A 21,729-nucleotide genomic window follows, 5' to 3' on the forward strand; every position below is an offset into this window, starting at 1 on the left:
GGGCTGTGTGCTCTCCAGCCTCCTTTCAGAGAGAACACACTCTCAGCTCTGCTGAGCAGCTTTATGCAGACTGGTTAGGCTGCTCCCACCACCTGTGTCCAAGGTGCTGGACAACACAACCTCAGCACTCAGGCCTCGCATAGTATGAAAAGCTAGGGGAAACATACCGCCCATCCACAGTTAACCCCTTCAGTGTCTCACAAGGGATAATACACAAAGTGATGTCACAGTACAGAGATAATACACTCAGTGATGTCACAGTACAGGAATAATACAAACAGTGATGTCACAGTACAGGGGTAATACACACAGTGATGTCACAGTACAGGGGTAATACACACAGTGATGTCACAGTACAGGGGTAATACACACAGTGATGTCACAGTACAGGGGTAATACACACAGTGATGTCACAGTACAGGGATAATACACACAGTGATGTCACAGTACAGGGGTAATACACACAGTGATGTCACAGAACAGGATAATACATACAGTGATGTCACAGTACAGAGATAATACACACAGTGATGTCACAGTACAGGGATAATACACACAGTGATGTCACAGTACAGTGATAATACACACAGTGATGTCACAGTACAGAGATAATACACACAGTGATGTCACAGTACAGGGGTAATACACACAGTGATGTCACAGTGCAGAGATAATACACACAGTGATGTCACAGTACAGGGATAATACACACAGTGATGTCACAGTACAGGAGATAATACACACAGTGATGTCACAGTACAGGAGATAATACACACAGTGATGTCACAGTACAGGGATAATACACACAGTGATGTCACAGTACAGGGATAATACACACAGTGATGTCACAGTACAGGAATAATACAAACAGTGATGTCACAGTACAGGGGTAATACACACAGTGATGTCACAGTGCAGAGATAATACACACAGTGATGTCACAGTACAGGGATAATACACACAGAGATGTCACAGTACAGGGATAATACACACAGTGATGTCACAGTACAGGGATAATACACACAGTGATGTCACAGTACAGGGATAATACACACAGTGATGTCACAGTACAGGGATAATACACACAGTGATGTCACAGTACAGGGATAATACACACAATGATGTCACAGTACAGGGATAATACACACAGTGATGTCACAGTACAGGGGTAATTCACACAGTGATGTCACAGTACAGGGATAATACACACAGTGATGTCACAGTACAGGATAATACACACAGTGATGTCACAGTACAGGCATAAAAAATAATTATGTTAGTATCTAAACAGTTACTAAAAATGGATCTTGGTAACGCTAACGCTACTTCAGATCGGATTTTTAAATATACTCAGGATAACAAAATAACACATTCTGTAATTCAATGTTATTAACACAAATACAGCATTTCACAGTTATAATTCCAACCTGTCTCTATCAGTCCTGTTGTACACAATTTTGGTTGCCCCTGGATCTGACCATAAATCTTCTATTTTCCATGGTCGGGCAGGGCAGATTCTTCTCATGAATAGCTTCTACTGTCTGCGCGGTGCAGTGTGATCTCTGCCCATCTCACCTTCATTACAAGACGAGCTCACAGACACACAGACACTTCCTGCCGGCAAGTATCATCCTGCAAAGACTTACTATATAAGCTACAGATAGCAGAGTTGACAGTGTTTGTTATAGCTCAGATGTAGAGGTGTTCAGTGTGTCATTGTGTGTTATATCCTTCTCATGGATCTCATCATCTCTGATCTGTCATCTCTTTTTATCTATGTGTCAGATACTAGTGAATGTTCAGAAGCTAAATAAAAGTGTAGATAAACCTTGCACCCTGATAATCTAAGCACATTGTCAGCCGACAGCATCTCATAGAGGAATCATGAAGTGTCTGCTTAGGGTACAACCACATGTTCAGTTTTTCAGATGCAGTTTTTGATGTCCAAAACAGGAATTGAGTCACATTCCAAAACATACTGGTAGGTAACTAGATTGTAAACATCATGGGATCTTTATTGTGTAACCATCACTAGGGGTTAAAATCTGAGAACCTTTCATGGGCAAACCCCTTAAAGGCTACAAGCAGAAAGTTTTAAAATGGAATACACAAAGTGCAGTGCACACATAAAAACATACAAATGTCAGGTGAAAGGATTACAAAACAAGATCCAGACAATACAGTTATAAAAACCAATAACTTTACTACAGAAATAGCAGACGTATGCAGCCGGGAGGTTTCAGCAGAACTTTTGACTAGCCTGTGCAATGAATGGCCCCCAGGGTGATGCCACACGTCACGTTTTTGGCCCGTTTTAAAGCACGCGTTTTTGAATGTTTACCATGTGTTTGGCTGCTTTTAATCTGTCTCACAGCTGCCGACACTTCTAGAAATGATGATAATCAGGTTCAAAGCAACCAAACGCATGGTAAACATTCAAAAACGCGAGCTTTAACACGGGCCAAAAACGTGACGTGTGGTGTCACCCTTTGGGTGAAGACACACATGGCGTTTTTGGGCCGTTTTTACTAAGTGCGTTTTCAGATCGTTAAAAACGCATGCGTTAAAAAACGCATCCGTTTTTTAAAAACGCGTGCGTTTTTTGAAAACGCATGCGTTTTTGTCCGTTTTTCATTGCGCAATTTCGGAAAAACGGACCAAAAACGCATGCGTTTTTAAAAAACGGATGCGTTTTTTAACGCATGCGTTTTTAACGATCTGAAAACGCACTTAGTAAAAACGGCCCAAAAACGGCCCAAAAACGCCATGTGTGTCTTCACCCTTTGGGTGGTGTCACACGTAGCGTTTTGAGCCCATTTTAGTCCGTTTTAAAGCATGCGCTTTCAGTCTGTTAAAAAACGCATGCGTTTTTGTCCGTTTTTCCCAATTATCTTTATTAAGATGATTTGGAAAACCGGACAAGAATTGGTCATAAACGGATGCGTTTTAAAAAAATGCATGCGTTTTTCAACAGACTGAAAACGCATGCTTAAAAACGGACTGAAAACGGGTTCAAAACGACACGTGTGACACCACCCTTAGCATAGCCCCATAATTTATAGATGGTGGGTCGCCCTCCCACCTCTCAGCTTGTGACCTCAGGGTGCGATCACACATTGGGGCACATTTTCTAAGGGTCCGTCAGACGCATTTCTGTCGGGTTTCCCAAATATTTCCGATTTGCCCTGAAATGCACAGGGTTTTTTGGCGCACACGATCGGATTTTGCTGCATCGGCTCCGGCTTTCATGCGACACAAATCGGGGGGAAGGGGCCGTCGACCCGACTGTTTCTGACAAACCATAGAATTTAAAATTCAGATTGTGACGCAAGATCAGCACTCACATACACCGGGAAGGTGAACTCTGGCGGTCCTGAGCGTGGAAGCAACACATTCAAGAAATCGGGCGCACTGTGTAAGTGAATCGCAGCAGCTCCGAATCCTCCTTGGACATTCCGGATCGGTGGACACAACAGGATGGGTAAGTAAATGTGTCCCATTCAGTTTTTCAGTTCTTGATGTCCAAACCAGGAGCGGAGTTAAAAAAGACAAGGAACAATGATGTCTTCTCACCCATTATGATCGATGTGAAAGCACCCTAAGGGCCCGTCCACACGTTCAGTTTTTCAGATGCAGTTTTTGATGCCAAAACCCGGAGTGGAGTGAGAATAGAGGAGGAGCAGCTCTTCTTAATGATATGTTCCCTCCCATTATGATCCACACCTGCTTTTGGTTTCAAAAACTTCATCTGAAAAACTGAATGTGTGGCTGGACCCGGAGGCCGGTTTCCCACGTGCCATTTTCGTTGTGTTTTTAAACGCATCCCAAACGCAAGTGGGAGGGGGTTAGACCAAAACGCATATGAAAAGCATGTGTTTCAGGCAAACCCCCCTCCCTCCTATACACTAATAAATTATATACCTAATTATATAAAAAACATTAATCGTATAAAGTACCATCTACGCCAGGGTCAAGGGTCCCGATGGAGAAGATTACCTGAGCACCCCTTCCCCCACATTGTCCATGATGGCTGCTACAATGATAGCTACACCCAGGACTGGCGCCTGCACCAGGCATACCCAGGCATGTGCCAGGGACCAGAGCTGCTGGGGGGCCCACTTTGCCGAATCTCAGTCCTCAGAAGCCTGGCAGTGTCTGGTGAGGGGGCAGGGCCGGTTCTAGACAAAGTGGGGCCCTTGGCAAAACTAAAAGAGGGGCCCCAAAATAAAACTATTTTATGACCAATCACAGTCAGTAACAGGCTCCCTTTAGTCTGGTAAAACAATCTGTAATATAGGAGAATTTTATAGGAGATAGATAGATGATAGGGAGGTTGATGGGCAGCACGATGGCTCAGTGGTTAGCACTACAGCCTTGCAGCGCTTTTCAACATCTGCAAAAAAATTTTCTCTCTGTGTTTGCATGGGTTTCCTCTGGGTCCTCCGGTTTCCTCCCACACTACAAAAAATAACTGGTAGGTTGAAAAGATTGTGAGCCCCATTGAGTACAGGGACTGATAAGGTAGCTCTGTGCAGAGCTGTGTAATCTGTGTGCACTATATAAATAGAATTATTAATTATAATTATTATGATAGAAGATAAACATGAAAGATGATAGAGATGCAGAACTAGATGCAGAACTATAAAGTAGATAGATATGAGAGAGAAATAAATTTCCATTATCTGTGAGGTGCAGCAGCTCCTGTGTGCAGCAAATTCTCCCTGTAGCCTGATGGGTAAGAATCTGTAGGGGGGTGCACTTCAGGGGGCTGTATCTCTGGCTCTGTGAAACATATAGCCTCACTTCTTTTTTCCTATAAAAGAAGAGAGTCTCCTCTTTTATATGAATCTAAATTTTTGTTTCTAAGTGTCAGGAAAACTGAGATATTAACTGTTAAAGTGCCCTTGGGAGTGATTCATTTGAAAGAAGAGATTCTCCCCTTTTAGGGGGCCCTGGGCAATTGCCCACTTTGCCTACCCATAGCGCCGGCCCTGTGAGGGGGGCTGTATATAATGAATTAATGGGGGCTGTATATAATGAATTAATGGGGGCTGTATATAATTAAATTATTACCGGGCTGTATACAAAATAATCATGACAGGGCTGTTTGGGAATAATAAAATTGGGAATATTTTAGTTTCTGAATTTTACATGCTGCCCCATGAGTTCACTGTAATGGGGGGCCCACTGAAACCTGGAGCCGACCCCAGTTACACCCCTGCCACCCACCTCGCCATGAATTGTGACCACTACTATCACTAATTGTACACCAATACAAGCCACAATAACCCCCCCACCCCCACCCCCAAATATGACAATAAAATAAAATTCTGTGTTACAGCACACACTTAGGGGGTCATTTACTAAGGGCCCGATTCGCGTTTTCCCGACGTGTTACCCGAATATTTCCGATTTGCGCCGCTTGTACATGAATTGCCCCGGGTTTTTGGCGCACGCGATCGGATTGTGGCGCATCGGGGCCGGCATGCGCGCGACAGAAATCGGGGGGGCGTGGCCGAACGAAAACCCGACGTATTCGGAAAAACCGCCGCATTTAAAAACCGAAAATGTGTCGCTTGGGGAGCGCTCACCTTCACCTTCTATGGGATGGTGCATTCCGGGGCGTTAAGATTATTTTCGGCGCTGCAGCGCCACCTGGTGGACGGCGGAGGAACTACCATCTTAAATCCCAGCCGGACCCGAATCCTGTGCAGAGAACGCGCCGCTGGATCGCGAATGGGCCGGGTAAGTAAATGTGCCCCTTTGTGTCCACAAAAGTTGATTCTGCGCGCAAAGATAGATTTAGTAAATACAACATTTGGCCTTTGTTCACATAATTTATTATGTAAGCACCAAATAAACTATGTTTTCACTAAAATGTGACATTTTTGGCAACGCAGAATGTATTTTGTGTATGTGCAGGATATTTTGTCATCACTGTAATTCACTGTATTCTGAGATTACAAAATGGATTCTGTGTCACAAAATGGACAGTGAACAAAAGGCCCCCATATCAGATGATAAGATGTCCTCTCATTGAGGAAATATCCCTGACTAGAAGGATTATATCGCTGAGCTAATGGCAGGTTTTGTCCTTGTGGCACCACAGATGTGTTCTCAGGAAGTGTCAGGCTCCACACCGCGCGCTAGGCCTCGCTGCCATAGTACTGCTTGTCACTTCACTAATAGATTCTCAGTGTCTGACAGAAACCTGTGACTTTCTCAGCAGGTAGTAAAGTCACCGGGAGCCATGTGGTGGCCGCTTCTAATGTCTCCCACCATGGAAGAAGAGGGTGTTATCTTATAAAACTGTGCGGGCGAGAGGACAAATCAAGCAAACCAGGGATCACGGGGATATGAGAACCATTTTAATGCACCCAAAATGCTAAGACAATCATCTTCTTGGTATACAGGCGGTCCCCTACTTAAGGACACCCAACTTACAGACAACCCATAGTTACAGACAGACCCCTCTGACCTCTGGTGAAGCTTTCTGGATGCTTTACTATAGTCCCAGGCTGCAATGATCAGCTGTAAGGTGTCTGTAATGAAGTTTTATGGATAATCCTTGGTCCCATCACAGCAAAAAAATGTTTAAACTCCAATTGTCACAGGGGCCAAACCTTTTTTTGTCTGGATCTACAATTATAAAATATACAGTTTTGACTTACATACAAATTCAACTTAAGAATAAACCTACCTATCCTGTACGTAACAGCGCCACACCTGACCATGGGTAGTGCCTGGTATTGCAACTAAGCTCCATTTCTATACAACTGAGCTGCAATACCAGTACAAACCAGGGCCAAGTGCGGTGCTGTGAGAGCAGCCATGTTTTTCAACTTGCAGCCAAACTTTTTAAAACCCCAAAGACTTTAAGTTACAACCCAGGTCACCGTGAGGGCACATTACACAGAAGAGGTTTTGGTCATGAATCCAAATTGCAAGTGGGATGGGACTTGTCAAAACGCAGCTGCAACCAAAAGCGACAGAGTGACCCCGGAAGCACAAGGGTTTACGAGGCAGGATGGGGTAAATATCGTAGGCAACCAATTTGGCAAGTTCTGTGCAGCGCTGCGTAATCTGTGTGCGTTATATAAATAAAGAAATTATTATTAACCCAGGAGTTAATGAGACATTCAGAACTGCCCCCCCCCCCATAGCTGACATTGTAGGGGTTAATGCTGAAGCAGGGGCAGGAATCATAGAAGTTAATATTACAATCAGTGCTGGCACTGCAGGGGTTAAAGATTATGCAGTCAGATCTGACAGTGCAGGGGTTAATGATGATGCAGTCAGTGCAGGGGTTACTGATGATACAGTCAGGACTGGCAGTGCACGGGTTAATGATGATAGTCAGGACTGGCAGTGCAGAGGTTAATGATGATACAGTCAGGTCTGGTAGTGCAGGGGTTAATGATGATGCAGTCAGGGCTGGCAGTGCAGGGGTTAATGATGATGCAGTCAGAGCTGGCAGTGCAGGGGTTAATGATGATGCAGTCAGAGCTGGCAGTGCAGGGGTTAATGATGATGCAGTCAGGGCTGGCAGTGCATGGGTTAATGATGATGCAGTCAGAGCTGGCAGTGCACGGGTTAATGATGATGCAGTCAGGGCTGGCAGTGCATGGGTTAATGATGATGCAGTCAGAGCTGGCAGTGCAGGGGTTAATGATGATGCAGTCAGAGCTGGCAGTGCACGGGTTAATGATGATGCAGTCAGATCTGGCAGTGCAGGGGTTAATGATGATGCAGTCAGGGCTGGCAGTGCATGGGTTAATGATGATGCAGTCAGAGCTGGCAGTGCAGGGGTTAATGATGATGCAGTCAGAGCTGGCAGTGCATGGGTTAATGATGATGCAGTCAGAGCTGGCAGTGCAGGGGTTAATGATGATGCAGTCAGGGCTGGCAGTGCATGGGGTTAATGATGATGCAGTCAGGGCTGGAAGCTTAGGGGTTAATGATGATGCAGTCAGGGCTAGCAGTGCAGGGGTTAATGATGATGCAGTCAGGGCTGGCAGTGCAGGGGTTAATGATGATGCAGTCAGGACTGGCAGTGCAGAGGTTAATGATGATGCAGTCAGGGCTGGAAGCTTAGGGGTTAATGATGATGCAGTCAGGGCTGGCAGTGCATGGGTTAATGATGATGCAGTCAGAGCTGGCAGTGCAGGGGTTAATGATGATGCCGTCAGAGCTGGCAGTGCAGGGGTTAATGATGATGCAGTCAGGGCTGGCAGTGCAGGGGTTAATGAGGATGCAGTCAGGGCTGGCAGTGCATGGGTTAATGATGATGCAGTCAGAGCTGGCAGTGCAGGGGTTAATGATGATGCAGTCAGAGCTGGCAGTGCATGGGTTAATGATGATGCAGTCAGGGATGTCAGTGCAGGGGTTAATGCTGCATTTAGGGCTGGCAGTGCAGGGGTTAATGGTGATGCAGAGGGGGCTGGCAGTGCAGGGGTTAATGATGATGCAGTCAGGGCTGGAAACTTAGGGGTTAATGCTGCACTCAGGGCCGGCAGTGCAGGGGTTAATGATGATGCAGTCAGGGCCGGCAGTGCAGGGGTTAATGTGACATGAATTACAGGGGGGGGGGGGGGTAATCGTGCAGTGAGAGGCGCAGGGGTTAATGCTGCAGGGTGAGAGGGGCAGTGGGGCGGGAGGGGGCAGTTTTGCAGTGACAGCCCTGCCCACCAATGGCAGTGTAGCGCTGAGCACCAATCAGAGGGCGGGCCCGGCCTGGGGGCGGGGCGTGTGCGGGGTGGGCAGGAGAAGCACAATCAGCTGGCAGAGGAGCGGTGAGTGTGCACAGGGCAGTACCGGGCACTATCTGCCCCGCCAGCCCCCGGGCCCTGCCCCAGCTGCCCCTGACAGCCCGCGCCCCCCGGCACTGCCCCCGCCCCCTCCTCACTCCTCCCGGGAAAAGTTTGGGGTAAGTCCTGGTTGTTTTGCTTGTGGTCTGGGGGCAGCTCCCCCTCCTCCTGGGGTTTGGGAGGGGGTGATGGATGAGTCACTGCTGTGCTGCTCTGTGCTGGGACATCTCCTCCCTGGGCCTTGACCTAAAGGCTTGCAATCTAATATCCTGTGTATGGAATGCAGGGGGATCTGCCTGGGACAGTGACAGCTCTAGAGGGTGATGTATAGAGAGTCACCTATATGTATCCTATATACCCCTACAGGTAGTGCCCCGGCTGGGGCATTAGTGATTATTAGTCTTATATACAGTATATGGGGGCGGGACATATATATACCCATATACTGTATACCTGGTGCTGGGGGGGGGGATCTCTGGACACCTATAGAGATGTATAGTCAGGTGACATAGCGCCAGTGCCTCACGTCTGGTTTATAAGTTATTATTGGGTTCAAAAAGTTGCGCCCTATAGACCTGATGTATTTTTTTTTTGGGGGGGGGGGGGGGCAGAGGTAAATGGGGCATCACCCAACAAGATCAGAACAGTTGGCTGCGCTGGATCGGGCAGGTAAGTATTTTTGTAGTGAATGTTTTTTTTTTACTGTTTTTTTTTAGGTTTCCCTTAAAGGCTGCGTCCCCATCCAGATCTGTGGAGACCCTTAAAGGGATTGTCCAGAGGTTGAAAACATGGCTGCTCCTTCCAGACAGAACTGCACCCCTGACTATGGGGAGCGGTGGCGCTGATTTTGGAAAAAAAGGCAGCCAGATGTTTCACTCTTCGAACAACCCCTTTAAGGTGGGATAAAGGTCCCCGTTTTTGTTTATCTAACGAGCCCAAATAACGGTCAACTTCCCGCTGAAATGAATGGATGCAGATCCTGGAGGAAAATCTGTGTAAATAAATCCATGTGATTGGACACCTTAAAGGGGCGGGTCCTTCCTGATGTGACCCAGGACAGGATGAATTTCGGAGGACCATACTGCAGCCTCATCTCCCTCCTCCCCCATGTAGAAGGTTATGGAAATCCTTCAGCAGAACTTTCCATTATCCGATGATTTACATAAAAGCGCCCAACCCCTTTAACGATGCGGTCACCTTTGCCGTCATTGATCGGTCCCTGGTCATGGATCCTGATCGGTGACTTGCAGTGTGATGGGGGACGTTCACCTGAATGTCACGCTCCTCGCCGGTCATACGTTATCTAGCAGCGGCAGTGGAGGGGTTAATATAGCACCGTCTGGTGACAGGTGGGGACTTCAGCGTCTCGCACCGCGCTCCAGCGTTTAACCCTTCTGCTGCCTTATAGATTGTTTCCATGTTTTTCTTCTTATTTGATTTCTCTCTTTTTCTGTTCATGGCTATGGGGGCGGCCATCTTGTCTTAGAAGTGTTCACAGCATTTAGAGATCTGCTTTACCGCAGCCACAGTGCCCAGAGGTGCCCTATGAGAGTGTTGTGGGCATGCTCTGTGACCTGTGCCGAGGTCAATGTGCGGCAAGGGGGAGGAGTCAAGCTGTGGCCGTTTCCTATATGTGATGTCTACAGGGCGGAAAGTGTCAGAATGTGATAAACCCGAGACATTACTCGTAGATCCAGGCGCCCGGACGGGGGCAATCTCCTTATATCTGCTATCCAAGGCCTCCTTCCTTCTAAAATCAACTTTGAAAATTATGCTAATGATCCTGAATGGATGGGGGTATTACCAGAGCCAATCCGTGCTGTAGCTTCACAGGCTGTTACACTATCTCCCCCTTCTACTGCCTGCTGTAATCTCACACAGTGGGAGGAAGTTTTCCTGCTCAGAAGGACTCTGGGGGGTGTTACCAGAGCCCCTCAGTGTAACAGCCTGTGAAGCTACAGCATGATCTCCTCTCCCTCTGCCTTCTGTAATCTCGCACAGTGGGAGGAAGGAATTTCTCTTGGTCAGAAGGTCTCTGGGGGGTGTTACCAGAGCCCCTCTGTGCTGTAGATTCACAAGCACCCCCCCTTTGCCTACTGGCCATATGTGGTACTGCAATTCTCCACAAATCGGCTAAAACTCTTTTTATTTTTACTTCCCCCGGATGATTTCAGTATCCGTTTTCTTCCATGGCGGGGGCAGGCAGGAGGGGGGGCTGTGTTACTATATTTAAAAATTTTACAAACTAGCAAAAAAATATAGACATTTTAAGGTACCGGTTGTGGTTAGAAATCATTGAAGATGAAACCTCCAATACTAGGGGCAGATCCAGCCTGAAACGCGTCTGACCCTCGCTGTGCCGGATCACATCAAGGCCTGACCCCTGACCCTACAGGTGGTTAGCAATCTCTGGACATTAAAGGAATTTTCCAAAAATCCTGGAAAACCCATGAGCTGGGAGCCTCTATGGGAGTGATTGGCTGCAGGGTCCAGGGAACGCGGACACATCGGGCCAAACCTGGAATGTCCACAAACAGATCGTCACCGAGAAGCTGGGACCGAGTCCTCATGCAGGCTGACGTTTAATCTGCATGAGGGGAGCACTCGCAGACTGAGGCCCCTCTATACAGGGCCGGAGAGTGCTGGTACTGGTCCGGGTTGTGTATCATTGGGTTGGCTGCGACGATGATGTTACCAAACTCAGAATTCAGGGAACACAGTTTTCGAACCTGCAATATTCGGCATCGCTGCTCGTGTGCACCCACCTCCACCAAGAGTAATATAATCTGCTGGCAGCATGTTGTGGGGAATGCTCTGTGATTTACTACATCCCTTTTGTTATTTCTGTCCGTTTCCAAGATATTCCCAGTTTAATCCGTATGCTAATGAGGCAGTCGGTACATAAAAGTCTTTCCGGTGTGCTGCTATTCCCACCTAAATCACTCCAAGCTTCTCAAAAAACAAATGTCCTGGTTATCTGACTTCGACAGTGATGTCCCTGCTGCTATATCAGTTCTACGGGTGCTCACCCTGGGTGCACCTTCTGCCTCATTAGCATATGGATTGAAATGGGAATTTCTCAGAAACAGGATAATGGACAAAAATAGGTATGCTAGGAACCATGCATTTCTCTACAATGCGGAGGTGGTCAACTCCTCTTCTGGGCTCACACTTCTGCCCAGGTCCTCCCACTTGCCAAAAGAGACCCTCATTTTTTGTGAGTAGTGAGGTTTAGAGTTTAAAATAACTGTGCCAGGATTATTAGGGCACCTTCTCTAATGGGATGAGTATCACCCGCCTCTTTATCACAGAATAGACTCTACATGAGATCCTGCAGCCGAATCCCCGCTCCTTTTTGGATTTCCCTTTGTAAATATAATGCAACGAGCCTGCAAATGCCTAATTAGAATGACAAAACCTGGTGAAAAAGAGACGACACCACCCCTGTGCACAGGTCGTGTCTGGTATTGCACGTCGTCCCTATTGACTTTGATGAAACAAAGCTGCAGAACTAGATGCAACCCATGGACGGGAGGGGAAGCTGCCCTACAGGAGAGGCTGACGAGCTGAGTGCACGCTCACGCTTTATATGGCCGCCCCTGACTCGTCTAGAGCAGATGAATCCTCTCTGACTGTGTTCAGGCAGCGGCGTGTAATTATTCCTGACGTGTGACAGTATAATGTGCACCATGAGCTTCACTCGCTGGAAAGGGTTAATTTAAACAGCCCGCACCTCTTATTGCCTGCCTGCGGGTGCTGAGGGATCAGGATAACATCCATTTAATTTGATGGATCCACTCGGCCTCCTCCCTGCTTGTACAGGGATCAGAATGGGTGGAGGGGGGATTTCAACCCCCCCCCCCCCCCCCAAGTTAAAACCAGACACCTGTTACACCCTAGGACAGTGATGGCGAACCTATGGCACTGGTGCCAGAGGTGGCACTCAGAGCCCTTTCTGTGGGCACTCAGGCCTTCACCAGTGATGACTCCCGGTATCTTCCTGCAGTCCCAGACATCCCAGGACTTGCTGTGCAGAGGTATTTTTAAAGTGACAGCTCCACTTGGGACTATTTTCTGCTTTATTGGTGTCCTCAGGTGCTGGTATCAATGAAAACTGTGACAGAGAAGGGAGTATAAATCACAAATAGAATTTCTGTGTTGGCACTTTGCGATAAATAAGCGGGTCTTTGTTGTAGTTTGGGCACTCGGCCTCTAAAAGGTTTGCCATCACTGCCCTAGGAGGAGAGAGACTTGACATCTCAAATGTTTGACAATGGAGGAGCAGCTCATCGATGTGGGATCATTCAGCTGTCATAGCCCATTGATCAGCCTCTGCCTGTGTACGGGGTATCCCCAACTCTCCCCCTTCAGATTTGGGGTTGTCTGGATCATGAACTTCACGTGCATAATCCCTTTGTTCATGGGAGACATAAACCACCGGCAAAGACGTCTCGTGGCTTCCGGGGGCTACAAATCACCCAATCTCCTGTCGTCTATGACTGCGGAATCTGGCGCCGCTCTTCTATTTTTGTTGACGTTCAGGTCTCGTCACAGTGTGACCCCCCGTTGAGGTTCCCCAAGTTATGTGTATTAGGGAATTAGTTGACGGATTGAAGTTCTCTTGAAGAATGATAAATGCCCACAATACTCTACTCCTGCACCGAGATTGGGGACATCGCCGTTTTGGGGGGTTGATTACGGAATTCGGCCTTCATTCACGGTTTAGGATTAACTGGTCCAAATCAAATATTCTCCCCATAGACTAATTTGCCCCTACTGTGGAGGCCGCGGCCCAGCCCCTCCGCGGCCACCCATTTGTTGTTTCGCTCATGGAAGCAGGAAGGGGTGGGGCTCCCTGATTTATAAATTTTATTATTGGGCTGCCCAATTGTTCCATCTTCCCTGGAAAAGCTCTGCACCATGGTGCTCCTTATTAACCCGCACTCCTCCCTCTTCACTTCCCCTGAGCACCTCCTATTTGAGAGCGCTCCGTCTACTACATCCTTGGCTTTGACAAGTTCCGGAATAATCCAGCTCTTCTGGAGCTCTTCTAAGAGCTCTCGCCCTAGTGAGGCTACCTGGAGGAATGAAAGCTGTGCTGCCCCATGGATGTCCCAAATTTATATACTCCACCACACATACCTCACCACCGCTCGAGTCAGTAGGTCCCAAATATTGCGGGACTTCGGGTATCTTTTTACTAATCTGGTGAATCCAAATTTCTATTTTTTGGGAGTGGCCCTAAGTTGTGCCTTCTCCTGGTGGACCCGGAGTTGTTCCAGTCTACTGCACACCGGACTCACCAAAACATTATATTGCGTCAGAAAAACCCTGTGGGGTATTTGCACTACACAGCCCATTCATTCCCATTCGAACAGTGCAATACTCCCTTTCACCTGCGGGAGTGCTGTGGGGAGATGGTGCCCTTCTTTCAGCTTGTTCCTCAGGTCGAAGCTAATTGCTGTTTGTCCCATCATCGGGGCACTTTATGATCAGCTTTATTTTGGGGGCTTTACTCTATTGTGTAACATTGTCTAATAAATGATTACTATTCAGCAGATTATTGATGATCTATCTAGAGACATTCTTATCTTAAGCAGAAGATTGACACAAAGAAGAGGTTTTTCATCCCATTTTAGTAAAAGGGGAAGCTGGGATCCTTTGTCTGTGGGCACTGGCACAGCCTGGCGTCCCTGCCCGTCTCCTGAGCGGAGGCATGCCCAGGCACCGGGCCAGCGTCTGCAGGATTACGCCTCGGATATGAATACATGTGGGGCTTTATTGAGAAGACTCGTGCGCTCCTGATCAAGGGATTAGATGTTCCTGAATTGTGCCGACTCCTGCACTCGGTTTACGCGCTGTCTAGGTATCTGTCTCATCAGATGTCTTTCCTGCAGATCTGTCTCGTTACCTGCAGAGGCTTCATATTGGGGTGAAATATGGGCCTAAATATGGACACAGCACCCCGAGCCGCACCTCCACATGGGACCTACAAAGCTTTGTCTTCCCTTCCTACATGAACCTCTCATGTAGACCTTCCACTCTCTACTTGCTGGTCTTGCAGAGCTTTAGGTCGTGGTGTAGCTATAGGCGGCTACAGTCCCATCCAGGCCTGAGGAGGTCCCTGCTGTCCTATACGATGCTGTTGGTATTATAAATGGCGCATGGTTGGAGATTCTTTTACCGCTGGTTTATATTCGGACCCTTCTACCGAGGCCTCTAATATCACATCATTCATCAGTACGTTGGTCACTTAGGGGTTCATGCCCATAGTCCTAGGGTGGGTTCTCCTGCAGAACTTTTTGGCTTCTGCTCTATTACTCCATTCAAGGTTCCCTCCTTACGCAGGACTCTACTGCAGGACTCTACTGCAGGACTCTACTGCGGGGCTCTACTGCGGGGCTCTACTGCGGGGCTCTACTGCGGGGCTCTACTGCGGGGCTCTACTGCGGGGCTCTACTGCGGGGCTCTACTGCGGGGCTCTACTGCGGGGCTCTACTGCGGGACTCTACTGCAGGGCTCTCTTTTCATGGTGGACCAGATCTTTCCTCTAAATATGTCAACCATCCACGTGTCAATGCAGTCTGAATGGAGAGATCTGAGAATTCAGCTGTGTGAGGACACTCCCCCAGTGCTCCAAGTCCAGCTACAACCCTGGCATAGAAATGTATTTTTCACAGTCCTCCTGCTACCATCACACAAAGGTTATTGTAGTTACCCTTATCTCAGGGGCAATACCTAACAGTGACTACAGTTTTCTATGGTCAAAACTGCTGGTAGACTCCTTTAACCATCATCGTTACATTATTATGCACCTTGTACATGGACTAGTTACTAATATTTTCTTCTTTTGGGACTAGTCAGTCTGTAATGAACTAATTAGTAGTAGCAGCACTATTGGTCTCCATGTTGGACCTCCTCCAGAATTACATCTACATTGAACCTTGAGTTGGGCTTCTTGTTGCTGTTCTTCAGGAGGTCTCCCAGTCTTTATAGTTCCATGATGGAGCATTCCGTAGGGCAGCTGATTATTCATCTCTGTGTTCAGTCTTTATGTTGGTCTATTCTGGACGTCTTCAGTCTTGTGGGACTTCTAGGACATCTCTAGTAGATCTTCCCTCTCTGTGTTGCACTATTTGCTAGAACCTTTGGTGTCCCATCATTACTGAGCTATACAGCAGGTCTACCATATTCCATCTCGACGTTGGACTATCCAGACGTCCAGACCCCCATTGTTGTTGGCTCATTACCATTTATATATTAGACCTTTCGCTAGGCCTTTCAGGGGCACATTTACTTACCCGGTCCATTCGCGATCCAGCGGCACGTTCTCCGATGCTGATTCGTGTCTTCCGGCGATTCACTAAGGTAGTGCGTCCGATGTCCACCAGGTGTCACTGCTGCACTGAAGTTCGCCGGAGTTCACCTTCCTGTCCTGGGTGCAGGTAAGTGCGTGTCAAGCAACAAAATTTTTTTTTAAAATACAGCGTTTTTCCGAATCTTTCGGGTCTTCCGACGGCCAGGCCCCCCCCCCCCCCCCATTTCCGTCACGTGCATGCCTGTGCCAAAAAAACAGGAGCAATTCAAGGAAAAGCGGTAATATTCAGGAAACACGATGGGAAAGCGCAATTCGGGCCCTTAGTAAATGACCCACCTCAGTCTCCATCGTGACGTTGGACTATTCCCTAGGGTTTCTGGTCTTCGAACTTCGAATTAAACTACTCATCCGTTCTTCTTCTGGTATTTTTTCATTGTCTCAGCTTTGGACCTTTTCAGTAGGGCTTTGAGATTTCCATCCAGACGTTGGCTTGTTCAGTAAAGATCTTTCCGTCTTGATTTTGAATATTGTCGATATCATGGATTCCGTCTTATTCATCCTGTCTCCACGATGGACCATTCATCAAAACTTAGTGTCTCCTCCTTTCTGTTACTATCTCTTCTTCTTGTTCTCTCTAATATTGTTGGATGGTTCCCGGTTCTGTACATTGGGGACTTGCTGAGAACTTTTCTTATATTTGAACCCACCGATTATTATTGATTCTTAAGCCAAAAAAGCAAAACCAAAGGTCCACGGTCCCAAATAAAGAAACATCGTCTCTAGATGGTTTGTCTCCTGGAGTGTCATCTGCTCCTTGATGGCAGAATTCCCGACCTCCTATATATAGGACTTTCGGGGTCACGTGTTGCTCAGCATTTCCATGTATATATCAGGAGGAGATTATGTGACCGGACTCGCTGGGATTATACAGAGATTAGATCATTTCATACTAAGGGTCTCTTGTACTAGGCAGGTAGAAGGTCCCAGTTTATGGCCATTATACTTGCATTTTGCATATTTTGGGCATCACTTGACTTAATCCTCACTGTTGTTCACTGTTGTCATTTGAAATGTTTGGGTTCTCCAGTTTTTGTGGCTGCCGATGTTTCTTTGTAGTCTTCCCAAGTGATCGATGCTTATAACGTGTAAGGCAAGGAGCGCTAAGAAGTAGGGATTTATAGGGAGTGATGATGTCATTGCCAGGTCCCAACATGGGGGTTATCAAAAGTCTTAATTTTTTTTTCCTTCCATTTTGCATTTTAAGGTTCTTCAACTTTTTTATAATTTCAACATTGGCTAGGCAACAAAGAAAGTATCAGGGTGTTAAAGGGAACCTGTCACCAGGAATGTGATTTTTAACTGGTCACAGATTCGTACAGCCTATGCTCATTTTAAAAATACCTTTGTCAGCATCCTGAATCATTTTTGTACTTTATAAAACCATTTCACATTATCCTGTACTGATCCTGAGTTACTTCCTGTATTATACCCCAGAGCTGCACTCACTATTCTGCTGGTGGTGCAGTCACTGTGTACATACATGACATTACTTATCCTGTACTGATCCTGAGTTACATCCTGTATTATACCCCAGAGCTGCACTCACTATTCTGCTGCTGGTGCAGTCACTGTGTACATACATGACATTACTTATCCTGTACTGATCCTGAGTTACATCCTGTATTATGCCCCAGAGCTGCACTCACTATTCTGCTGCTGGTGCAGTCACTGTACATACATGACATTACTTATCCTATACTGATCCTGAGTTACATCCTGTATTATACCCCAGAGCTGCACTCACTATTCTGCTGCTGGTGCAGTCACTGTGTACATACATGACATTACTTATCCTGTACTGATCCTGAGTTACATCTTGTATTATACCCCAGAGCTGCACTCACTATTCTGCTGCTGGTGCAGTCACTGTGTACATACATGACATTACTTATCCTATACTGATCCTGAGTTACATCCTGTATTATACCCCAGAGCTGCACTCACTATTCTGCTGCTGGTGCAGTCACTGTACATACATGACATTACTTATCCTGTACTGATCCTGAGTTACATCCTGTATTATACTCCAGAGCTGCACTCACTATTCTGCTGCTGGTGCAGTCACTGTGTACATACATGACATTACTTATCCTGTACTGATCCTGAGTTACATCCTGTATTATACTCCAGAACTGCACTCACTATTCTGCTGCTGGTGCAGTCACTGTGTACATACATGACATTACTTATCCTGTACTGATCCTGAGTTACATCCTGTATTATACCCCAGAGCTGCACTCACTATTCTGCTGCTGGTGCAGTCACTGTGTACATACATGATATTACTTATCCTGTACTGATCCTGAGTTACATCCTGTGTTATACTCCAGAGCTGCACTCACTATTCTGATGCTGGTGCAGTCACTGTGTACATACATGACATTACTTATCCTGTACTGATCCTGAGTTACATCCTGTATTATACTCCAGAACTGCACTCACTATTCTGCTGCTGGTGCAGTCACTGTGTACATACATGACATTACTTATCCTGTACTGATCCTGAGTTACATCCTGTATTATACTCCAGAACTGCACTCACTATTCTGCTGCTGGTGCAGTCACTGTGTACATACATGACATTACTTATCCTGTACTGATCCTGAGTTACATCCTGTATTATACCCCAGAGCTGCACTCACTATTCTGCTGCTGGTGCAGTCACTGTGTACATACATGATATTACTTATCCTGTACTGATCCTGAGTTACATCCTGTGTTATACTCCAGAGCTGCACTCACTATTCTGATGCTGGTGCAGTCACTGTGTACATACATGACATTACTTATCCTGTACTGATCCTGAGTTACATCCTGTATTATACCCCAGAGCTGCACTCACTATTCTGCTGCTGGTGCAGTCACTGTGTACATACATGACATTACTTATCCTGTACTGATCCTGAGTTACATCCTGTATTATTCTCCAGAGCTGCACTCACTATTCTGCTGCTGGTGCAGTCACTGTGTACATACATGACATTACTTATCCTGTACTGATCCTGAGTTACATCCTGTATTATACTCCAGAGCTGCACTCACTATTCTGCTGCTGGTGTAGTCACTGTGTACATACATGACATTACTTATCCTGTACTGATCCTGAGTTACATCCTGTATTATACCCCAGAGCTGCACTCACTATTCTGCTGCTGGTGCAGTCACTGTGTACATACATGACATTACTTATCCTGTACTGATCCTGAGTTACATCCTGTATTATACCCCAGAGCTGCACTCACTATTCTGCTGGTCATAGAATACGTAGGAGACATTATGTGTTGTGTGTCTGTGCTGCTGGTGTTTGCAGGGACTGGGGGGCATCAATCCTCATCTTGCCAAAAAAATATATATAAAACCTCTGCAGATCTTTACTGATAAAATGAGCCTCTTCTATTCCTTGTAAGTGTGTGTTTGTGTTTTCTTGGCTGTGGAGCTTGCATTTCCTGGAGGGCTGCTCTCGGATGAGCCTATAGGTTGCCTCTGTGTAGCGGCTGTGTGTGTCATTGTGTAGAGAGGCTCCCTGGTGACACTTCCTATGTAATGAGTAACACCCGCAGAGTCCCTGGGCGTGTCGCCGTCTCTTTTTATATATGAAGCTATTTCTGCCTCTTGTCTGGCGCTTATCTCACGAGCTAGGAATTCTCTATCAGGCGTGCTGCAGAGCGTCGCCTCCTGTGCAGCCTGCAGATAATCGGGCTCCCGGCTTCATACTTACAGAATATTCTTCATTCCTAATCTCATACCTGAAGGCCTGGAGGAGTCCCTGGTAATCCCCCCTCCTCTACATGTGTGTTACTATACAGGGTCTGGGTAATATGAGGCCGGGGGCTTAGTGTGACCCCCCAGAGATGGGGTACTCGAGGGTAACTTATCTCTGCTAGTGCCTGGGCAGCTCCTCCTGTGGAGTAGTAATCCTTTCCCTTACACAGAGGAGCAAAGTGCTGACCCCAGGCCTTGTCCTTGCCTGACCGTGCCCCCCACCTCTGCGCCTGACCGTGCCCCCCACCTCTGCGCCTGACCGTGCCCCCCACCTCTGCGCCTGACCGTGCCCCCCACCTCCTTGCCTGACCGTGCCCCCCACCTCCTCGCCTGACCGTGCCCCCCACCTCCTTGCCTGACCGTGCCCCCCACCTCCTTGCCTGACCGTGCCCCCCACCTCCTTGCCTGACCGTGCCCCCCACCTCCTTGCCTGACCGTGCCCCCCACCTCCTTGCCTGACCGTGCCCCCCACCTCTGCGCCTGACCGTGCCCCCCACCTCTGCGCCTGACCGTGCCCCCCACCTCCTTGCCTGACCGTGCCCCCCACCTCCTTGCCTGACCGTGCCCCCCACCTCCTCGCCTGACCGTGCCCCCCACCTCCTCGCCTGACCGTGCCCCCCACCTCCTCGCCTGACCGTGCCCCCCACCTCCTCGCCTGACCGTGCCCCCCACCTCTGCGCCTGACTGTCCCCCCCACCTCCTCGCCTGACACATCGCTCCGTTTTTTTGTCATGTCTTTGCTCCCAGACGATTCCCCTTCAAGGTTAAGACCATCAGATTGTAATGTTACATTGATGCACTGAGAATGATACATTGTATCTCTTGTGTTTCTATGCATTATTTATTTCCTATTTTCCCCCCAGCAGGTCTGGTTCTCCTCGGTTCCAGGTGGGGTTCCTCTCCGGGATGCTGTGGGGTATCGCTCGCACTCTGCGCCCCTCTCGCAGCTGTATGTGCCAGTATGGACGCACTCGCCAGCTAGATGTGCCAGGTTGGAGTTTCGGCTGCCATAGAGGAGGGGTCATCCTGCCAGGGGCAGCGCACATACACACAGGGGTAAGAGAGCAGTGCCTGTATTGGGGGACATAGTAACTTATGTAGGATCTGACGCCTGTAGGGTGACGTATGCCCGGCTGTCATCAGATGTTATGCTGGGAGGAGAGGATGTGATAACGGGGAGAGATGAGCGGACCCGATGGTCTGGTTCAGCTGTTCAGCCACCAATCCGCCCGGGTCATGCAGCTGAACCCGAACCTGACCATTGGGTCCACTTATCTTTACTAACGGGCAGCAAAGCCTCAAGTGATGGCGTTTGGTCACTTGGCACAGTGTCTAGGGGGCAAATCGCACGTCTTTATGTGGATGGGCTTCCAGGTAATGGGGGGGTAGATGTGCAGGACACACCCAGCGGGTGCTGGTACTAGTCTCCTGGAGTTGGTACTGCAGGTGCCCTAGATGTAGGACCAGGAGGCACATGAGAGGCGGTTACGGCAGTTACAATCCTCCACAGATGGAGACACTATTTACTAACCCGTACAGGTCACTATGTGTTGGGGTATCAATCCTAAACTTGTCCTAGCAGCCCCCCTCCTACACGGCTGAGGTACAGTATGTGGCCCTTTAGGCTGCGTTCACACGTGGCGTTCACATTGCGTTTTCAAACACAATACGACAACGGCTGTGGAGGGGAGATTTACCTACTTACAAATCTCCCATCAGAATCCATCCTTATAAACCCGGGACATTACTCATAGATCGAGGCCACGGGACTGTGGTATCTGC

The 21,729-nt window shown here is 47.8% G+C and overlaps 1 protein-coding gene across 4 annotated transcripts in view; it reads left to right on the forward strand.

Moving 5' to 3' along the window:
• The first annotated feature begins 8,765 nt into the window (after positions 1 to 8,765).
• ATOSB (atos homolog B) overlaps positions 8,766 to 21,729 on the forward strand; it is a 31,234-nt gene continuing 18,270 nt past the window's right edge. The window contains exons 1-2 of one of the 4 annotated variants that reach the window (XM_072132783.1): positions 8,766 to 8,792; positions 20,814 to 21,003. In XM_072132783.1, coding sequence (XP_071988884.1) covers positions 20,930 to 21,003 — 74 coding nt within the window. In that variant the 5' untranslated portion in view covers positions 8,766 to 8,792; positions 20,814 to 20,929. The other 3 variants (XM_072132782.1, XM_072132781.1, XM_072132785.1) reach the window with 3 other exon arrangements.

Source organism: Engystomops pustulosus, chromosome 1, assembly GCF_040894005.1.
Source record: "Engystomops pustulosus chromosome 1, aEngPut4.maternal, whole genome shotgun sequence".
In the NCBI taxonomy this organism is placed as follows: Eukaryota; Metazoa; Chordata; class Amphibia; order Anura; family Leptodactylidae; genus Engystomops; species Engystomops pustulosus.